The sequence below is a fragment of the Pipra filicauda genome, unplaced genomic scaffold (genome assembly GCF_003945595.2).
Source record: "Pipra filicauda isolate LSUMZ 115617 unplaced genomic scaffold, ASM394559v2 scaffold127_size2900866_pilon, whole genome shotgun sequence".
NCBI lineage: Eukaryota > Metazoa > Chordata > Aves > Passeriformes > Pipridae > Pipra > Pipra filicauda.
This window is the reverse complement of record NW_024103740.1, coordinates 2,578,137-2,586,917: the sequence shown is the minus strand read 5'-3', so window position 1 is coordinate 2,586,917 and position 8,781 is coordinate 2,578,137. Positions and strand designations below refer to the sequence as shown.

The following is an 8,781-nucleotide window of genomic DNA, read 5'->3' as shown; positions in this document are numbered from 1 at the left end:
GGGACTCATAGATCTGCTGCTCTTCATTCCAGCTCCATAGAGTCAGTGGGAATACATAAGGACATGCCTAAACACAGGATGCCTCTGACAACTGAGCAGAGACCATCTGCACATAAACTGATTGTTATCTCTGATTGTCAGAGGCTGCAGATGAGTAAGCAGAGAGGCAGATTTTCAGTGCAACTTAGAGATACTTGGGTCCTGATTTCCCCTAAAGCACCTTCTCTTTTACCTACATTGGACTCCCATCAGTGACAGGTGTTTGCACACAATGTTTTTGAAAGCAATTCCTGGATAAATCAGTCTAACCCAGTTATTTAAAATCTGGCCTGAAAAAGGTGCATTATGCTCAGCACTTTGCACTATCAGAGCTGTCAGAGCAGGACAGACCTTGTGTCAACCCTGTGTGGAATTCAGCTGCTGCAGCTGCAGGGACTGGAGGATGCAGAGAGAGATGAGGCTGGGCTTGTCTCTTCTGTGGCTGCCAGGAGGAATGGGAAGCATCTGCATCTCCAGGATAGGGAAGGGGGATTTAAAATCCACTTATTGTATGCCTTCAAATACGTAAGATTCATTGTTTCCTTCCTGCTTTGTTAAATATTTGGGAATTTCTTAGCCAAAATGAAAGCAACCAAGCAGGTTAACAACACAGTCTGGGAGGAAGGTGCCTGATTCAATTACTGTGCTGAGCACAGTAATCATGGAAGGTTGCACAGAACAGGACTTTGATGTGATTGCCTAATAGAAGAAAATATCAACCTGCTCAAGTACAGGAATCCACGGAGGAAAGAATGCAGTATAAAGTCCAGCCCAGGAAAGGTATTGTGATATACAAATCAAAGTCACAAAATGATATAGAAAAATGAAACATGAAAAAAACCAGATCATTAACTAGGATTAGTGTCCACAAATGCAGTATAACCCTAAGGAAAATATCACAGCTGCCTAAATGGAAAGCTATAGAAAGAGATTTAAAAGATAAATGTTCTGCTAATAAATGTGCATCTAAAATCTGTGATCTTAGCCAGAGCTGCCACAAACACCTTATTAGAGTCACAAAACTGAACAGGAGTGATTAATTTATATCTGCTAGTGCTGGCTTCCAAAAAGAACACGTCTGAGAGGGAGATGAGGGGAACCCTGCTATGAATGCCTGCAGACAGATGGTGAAGAACAGGAGCTTCCACAGCAGCACAGTCTCATTTTCTTTTCATGAGCTCTGTGTGTGTGTGTTATACACAGTTCTCAGGCTAAGTCTGACAACAACCCACAAGAAACGGTGTGTGATATGAATCCTCATTTCTGGGACTTTGCATGGCAAATGCAGCCTATAGGAGCCAAGCTGAGGATACACCAAAACAGATCCAAAATGTTGAAAATTAAACCTCAGCTTCTTGTCGTTAAAAGTATTGCAGTCTTGATGACACTTAGGATGTGATGAGTTGTGGCAATTGGATCCAGCCTAATGAGATGAGAAAAGAAAATACAACCCAGACTGAACATCTCTTTGCAAGATACTTCATGTATTTTTAAATTATTATCAGTACAGTAGTAAAAACTTTACTAGTCAAAAATATGAAACTTGCTGCAAATGAATCTTATTTACATTCATTCAGAGGTGATTACTGTCAATAAACCACAGCTGAAATCAAGGTTCAGATGCTATTTCTAACATATCATCAGTACTAGGAAGAGTGGTTTGTAGTGATCAGAACAAACAGAAGTGAATGGAGAAAACTCAAAGCTCTCAAGCTCTGAGAATGGTCTTTGCATTGTGGTTTTGGAGAAAAAAAGGAAGGGCTTTATAAAGGAATGTAGCATGGCATGCCTTCACTGATATTTTAAACTATCTGGACCAAAAGAAATCCAAACCTCATAAACAGTTCAGGGAGAAAAAGCTTTTTGGGTTTTTGCCTTCACATTCTTTCTTTTTGACAGAATATGCTTAATTAATATCCTGTTCACCACAGCCATCTATGCAGAGAGAAAAATCTTTGTCCCTGCTGTACTTTCTAAAGCAATTGGTAACCTCTCTGCCCTTTGCTTTAGCAGACATCTGAAAGGAATTGCATGCTCTTTGTAAAGAGAATCAGTGTGCAGGTTACAGCAACAGGGGTGATAATTTATAAGCAAGTATCTACAGTTTTTCCAGGGTTCTTGAGTGCCTGTTTTCTTTTATTCACAGCATTCAGGACTTTCTTTCTTGGCCCAAGCTCCATCTGAATGCTCTGTAGATCTTCATCTGAACATAGCATCAGGGCATCTAAATCAATTTTTTCCCTCATGAAGACTGGAAGAAACTCATCCAGCATCTGTGATGCCAGAAACACTTCAAGGGGTGTGTTCTCTGCTTCCTCGTCATCCCAAATGACTTCTTCCTCATTCCAAGGGATATCAGCACCATTTTCAGCATCACCTTCCTTGCCATTCTCAGCATTTTCATACTGAAAGAGCTCACTGGACATCGTAAAGCTGACACCTTCTTTCTCAGAAGACACAGTTCCAGGATTTACATCCGCAGCCAAATTCCTTCCAAACACAATCTTGCCGAGACCCGGCCGCTGAAAAATGGAGAGCTGACTGTCATCATCAGCAACGTTTTTCTCATCACGGTCGTTCAGTAACTCATCCTCCTCTTTCTCATCAAACAAATGCATCACATTTCTCTGACCTGTATCATCCTCTTGGTCATTTCTTTGTGTTTCCTGGCTTCTTGTGCTGCCAGCCATCTTTTTTGCCTTCAGTTTCAAGGTATCTTTCAGGTTTTTGGAAAAAGTACCTGTGGTATTCGAAGCAAACAGACCGGCCAGCTTTACTCTGGAGTGCGTTCCTCTGGAAGAAGTCACTGTGCCAGCCTTTTCTTTCATATAATTCCGATTCATCTCATGCTGGTGTTTCTCTTGGCGCTTCTCACACTCCTTGATTTGTTTCTCAGCGTTCCTCTGGGCCTGTGCTTTTTGTTTCTCAACCTTCTTGGGGTTCATCATGATCTGCTCGATGGCGGCTTTGTCCAGGATCTGGACGCACTCCTTGCGGTCCCTGCTGGCAGCCACCTCCAGGGGAGTGCGGAGGTCATTGTCCAGAGCAAAGATGTTGGCACCAAAGTTGATCAAAAAAGAGACACAGTGGAGGTGGCCATTGCAGGCAGCGTGGTGGAGAGGTGTGTTCCCCCAGATGTCACACTTGTCCGGGTCTCCTCTGGGAAGGAAAACAGCACACAGTGAGCTGGGTGTTCCCCCACACAGCACTGCAGTGGGATTGAACAGACACCAAACATTCAGCTCTGCTCTGCTCTGAGGAAAACAGCCCAGTGACAATGGGTCAGCTTGGCTCCAGCCACTGGAACGGGGCTACACCCACTTACACAAGCTGCGTGTGTGGCACAAGCTCCAAATGCTGCCTGTCTGGGAATTAAAGGAGCTCACAGGGCTGGGTGTGACTGCTCATACATCCCCCATAACAGAGCCAGGGCATTTCCTTTGTCATCCCGGGGTCTGGCAGATCAAAGTGGGCTCAGGCTTTGACTTTGACTTACTCTCATTGGAATTATTGGCAAAACTGTTTCAATAGCTTTTGCATGGTATATTTTAAAGGGGTTTTGGTGACTCTTCTGTTTTGCATGTGAATGCAGGGACAATATTAGGAGGTTTCCTCACTGACCACAGTGATACATATTTAATGAGTACATGCAGTAACTTTTGGGGTAAATAATTGGTAAATGACTAAGAGTAAAGCCCTGATTACACATTAGTCTCCATTGCTATTAGTTTAAACCCAGACAGATGCCATTGTTTTTCTTTATCTCTTTTGTTCTCCTTTAGCTGCTTTTGCTCACGGGGGTTTGAAAAGCAGAAGCTCATTTGAAAATAAAATGCCACATTTTTCAATTGAATTTAAAGCCAGTGAAAAGTATTGCTTTATTTTTAACTCTTGCACTGACTTCACACTGAACTGCTGCCTGCAGACAAGAGTCAGCTTGAATATTTCGATACACATTTGGCAGGATCAACACTAGCAATGTTCAGAACAGAGCTTGTGGCCTCTTGTGACCAACAACCAAGGCAGCCACAGCAGCCCAAAACCTTTAACAACTTCAGAGCCAGGGACCAAATTTACAAGGAGAATTTCTACTCTTGGGAATTCAAGCATTTTAAGCCTTGGAGGTTGGTGCCACGGCAGCTGTACTATGAAAGAAGTGGCATGTCCTGTCGCAACACGTCCTTCAGGCCCTGATCTCTGGCTTTGAGTCTCCCTGAAGAAAAGCACTACCAGGTTTGTTGAGGGCCAAATCTGAACATATCCTTCAGCCTGAAGTGCCCCAGGCGGGAGCAAGGTCAGGGTTCCCCGTGCAACAGCGAGTGAGAGTGGCCGCGGGAGCGCAGGCGCTGCCGCAAGGAGGTGGCAGCCGAGGATCAAAGTTTCTCCACTCAGACATATGCAAACCATGTGTACATATTTCTGCTTTTGTGGCTCTGCCCTGGGGAACTGCCTGACTGTGGCCAAGCATGCCGGATTCCTGAATTCCCACATTAGCAAACAGCCTGCATTATCCTGAGCCTTGGAAGAGCTGGGTCATCCGGCCTCCCCCAGGTCCCTTCATAGCTGTTTGTGGTCTCTTTTCCCTGTGGAACCTGCCAGCCTTTGAGTCTCAAACAATTGACAAACTAGAATGGCTGTTCCCAGCTCAGTGGGACTTTGGATAAGATTTGACATCTACTTTGGGTTCTGATGCTCCTCCTTTCCCTGCTTTCCCAAGAAAAAGGGTCACTCAAAAGAGAGCAGATTCTGCTATGTGGTCTTGCTTTTATTCATGTACCTGCAAAATAAGTAAAGAAAATGTCTCCTGATGCCTGAGAAGACAAATTATTCCAAGATGAAAGGGGTTTATTGTTAGTATTGCCACACTTTCCAAGGGCTGAATGTGTTGCAAGCTTGAGAGTCCTAAAATCTGCAACCACTCTAAAGAAACCCACCCTGTACCTCAGAGCCTTTGTCAGGAAACCTCTTCAAGGAAATGACGAATTTGTTGAAAATAATTAAAATACTTTCTCACAAGAAAACATTAACTGACTGGAGAACAGATTGTAAATCTTCCAAAATTCAGCTTTTCCCAAGAAAACCAGTGAGGCTACAGCCGTATCTCTGACAACCACTGATCATGCCAAAAAATCTTAGATTAAAGTAGAGGTGAATGCATATATTTGAAGACTTTGAGTGTAAAACTGTCCCAAAGTGCTCCTTTACCAAGAAAAAGAGTTAGAAATTATTTTTCTTATATATTCCTTAGCTAGTCTTGTATGTGTTCAGGGACAAACCTTATTAACTAGGTATTTCCCTGGAGCTGCCTTAATTATAGAAGTTGAAAAACTGTCAATCTATTTTTGCTTCTCCTGAGGACACAGCAATAACCACATAGTCCAAAGGTCTTTTTTATTGTGATACTACAGCCACACCTGAGCTCAATGAGCTACAAAGCAAATCTAGGAAAAACCATTTTTTTCAACTTCATTTTTAATAAAACTCAAATACCTCCAAACAGTCATTCAACTTTTCCCTCCAATTTTCTTTAAACTATTATCAATGGAAATACAGATCAACTTAATCTTCATCTCAGCCCAGAAAGAACATTTCATTAGTTGTATCTCTACAGAAGAGCATATTTTCTTTTATTAGATATTAATATAGAATCACAGCTTGAAAGGTGGGCTCAGAGAAAGAGAGTACGGATGGTGGGGAGGTAACTACCATTTCAGTAGGACATTTCAATCATGTAGGACATTTAAGTGATACAGCAATATTACTATCAGAAATAGCAGAACCTGTAGAAAACCTTCTTTCTTTTTTTCTTTTCTTATTTTTTTTTCTGGTTTACAAGGATCCTATCACAGACTCTGAAAAAACAGTGTTTTCAGCTTTAGCACGATGGCAGTTGTTAATACTACAAAAAGCAGAGAAATAGCCATCTTAGATGTTACTGTTTCAAAACTCTCAGTTGTGACTTGCCTCTGGACAGCATTAAATCTTCACAAGTGTCTACTGACTGCACTTTGGAAGCAAATGGGAGATCTTTTTTGCTAAAAATGTTTCAAACAATGCATTTCTCTGTAAGGCCTGTCTCAAAGACATCATCAAAAGGCCACCTTCTCCACTACAGTGAGTCAAGGTCCCACCCAGGTCCCACTCCCTGCAGTCTCCATACACAATGTGGTCCCACTGATGCCAATGTGACTTCACCGACAGACCACCCCTCACAGGCTTTGGACCTAAACCACTGTAAATGAAGGAACAATTCTTGGCAATGCATTGAAAGAAATTACTGTGATTTTCAGCCTGATTTTTCAGGGTCTGAGCTCATTGGGGCATTAGAAACACGAGCACTAATTACAGTTCTGAGCCACAAGCTTTAAGCAATGGAGGCCGGTTGACTTACCCCCTCCGGCATATGATTTCCAGAGCCTCCAGATACCCATGGTAAGCTGCCAGAAGGGTGGGTGTCATCCCATCTTCGTCTGAAGTGTTGAGGTCTTTCCTAGTGGCTTCTTTCAAGAGGTCCAAGTTGCCATCAGCCGCTGCTTTGTGGTACCTGCTCGACATTTTCAGCAGCTTCTGGTTTCCCAAGGCAGCTCTGAGCGATATCCAGACTGTACAGTCACTCCTCCATTACAGGGATGGTTCATTAATGATTACAAGTGGAGAGGTCCCTGTGAGGAGGAGAATGGGGAGGCAAAGTTCATCCTTGCAGGCAGCTTCTCTGGAGCTCTGCACAGGGAGCCAGGCCGTGGTGCAGGGAATGCTTTCATTTCCTGGGAGGCGCCTCTGCCGTTTACAGTTGGTTGCACATTTGACTACTTAAACATAGAGGGGATTCCTTCATCTTCTCTGTGTCTTTGCCTGACTTGTTCTGGGAAAACTGCAAAAAGACCTTGAACTTCAAAAAAACCTTCAAAAATTTCAAAAAGCATTCAAAAGGCCGTGAATGTCAGTGCAACCAGGTTTCACCCTAAGTAATAAAGTATCCCTGAGTTCCGTGGGATGAAATGCATGAGCAGCTACCCCTATTGGTGAAGTCCTTTGTAACCCATCTTTAATTGGGATGCTGCATTTGAAAACAAGCTACTGCCCTGCCAAACCAGGCACTTCCATGAAGCCATTTTGTGTACACAAACTGGTGTGGGGATGAAGACAGACCTGTCAGGAACAGGGTGGTGTTTGGATAAACCCCCCAGCAGGTCTGCGAGTCACAGCTGGCAAAACCACAGCCCTGTAAATGGCATTTCATCAGGGCATCTTCAGGAATTTGGCAAACATAAGACTCATCTCACTAGTACTGTAAGCTCTGGTTCAGATGCAAAAAAATGTGCAGGATTTCCTTAGGATAACACAGGGAATTCAAGAAATGGTAACATGATTGGCTTGCACCCATTGTCCCTTCCTGGGCACTGTGGTCCTTGCCTGGGAATAAATGGGTCCAGTTCCCATCACATGTGACCACTTCTTGCTTTAGAAATAATTTCCCTGATTTCAGTGACAAGTAGAAACTTACAGAATTAGACCGTAATTCTGATTTTTAGGTTTAAAACAATTACTAAGAGCAAGTCACATAAAAGGTCAATTTTCAAACAGCAGCTGAGAAGTCACTAAGATTCTACCTGCAGCTTCATGTGGTGCTGCAGGCTGAGGGTTATTCTGGCCACATTCACAACAGCTGCCAGATAAATGTTACTTTTTGCCAAGCTGTTTTCTGTGACTCACTGATTTAACCTGGATCTCAGAGACTCTGCCCTCAGCAATTAGCAGTGGGGTTTTGTTGCTTGTTGTGCTCCCATTAGAGAACCAGTAGCGACACAAACCAACTCCTTGCTTGGAGTTGGTGCAACCCCTGAATGGAGTTCTGCCACCTCATTTGCATCCCATAATGGCACCCATGTAATGCACCAGAGACCTCTCCAACTGGGCTTTCTCTCCTAATTATTTTCTCAGACAGGGATTTAAGAGGCTCTTCAGGAATGAAATTGTACCAACATTTTTCTTCCCAGGAGGACAAGGAGAGTCAGTCAGATCCTGTGACAGGTTTGAATCTTCAAATAAATAAGTGTAGGTAGGACTAAACCAAGTCCCTGGTTTTCCTTCATGTCATCCACAGACACAGCTGTGTCCAGTGCTGTCCTGCCATCTCAGGGCAGTGAGGAAGGGCTGTGCTTCACCCAGGCCAACCTCCATCCCCACATTAGAAGATAGTTTCACCCTCAGGCCTTTCTCAAGTTCCCTGCACTGCATTAACACCTTTCTAATAAAAAAAGCAGTAATTTATTCTGTGTTCTATTTAATCAGGCAATCAGCACTGAGTCAAATTTACAGCTACTAGAAAAAACTAGCAAAGACAGGTAATACATGTACATACGTATACTTGTACATATATACTCTTCAGATTAGGTGTTTCTTGATGCCATTGATTTTATTTTCTTTACTGGGCAGTGTAAGCCTTTTTACTCTCAAAAGTAAAAGGCACATACTACCTGTACCACCAGTGCCTGACAGGAGACAGGAACAGCTTTTTTCTTGTATGTTGGCATTTCATGTCCTTAAATACACCCACAAAAGTGACTTGGTGGCAGAAGAGTCCTTCTCATTTTCAAGGTTTATGATTTCTACTACAGAAGTACCTTCATTTGCTTTTTTCTTTATTAATTCAGCACAGAAAGTGTTGATCTCAGAGTGAGTTTTATCGTCCAACATCTGAAAATATTGATCTTACAAGAACGTTACTCTGTATAATACTAA

The 8,781-nt window shown here is 42.9% G+C and overlaps 1 protein-coding gene across 1 annotated transcript; it reads right to left on the bottom strand.

Annotated features, from left to right (window-relative positions):
* Nucleotides 1-1,549: 1,549 nt before the first annotated feature.
* Nucleotides 1,550-6,611, bottom strand: ANKS4B (ankyrin repeat and sterile alpha motif domain containing 4B). Its single transcript, XM_027726202.2, has 2 exons — nucleotides 6,431-6,611; nucleotides 1,550-3,198 (listed from the first exon to the last, which is right to left on the bottom strand). The coding sequence occupies exons 1-2, from the start codon at nucleotides 6,592-6,594 to the stop codon at nucleotides 2,124-2,126; spliced, it is 1,239 nt and encodes a 412-aa protein (XP_027582003.1). The 5' UTR covers nucleotides 6,595-6,611; the 3' UTR covers nucleotides 1,550-2,123.
* Nucleotides 6,612-8,781: the final 2,170 nt, after the last annotated feature.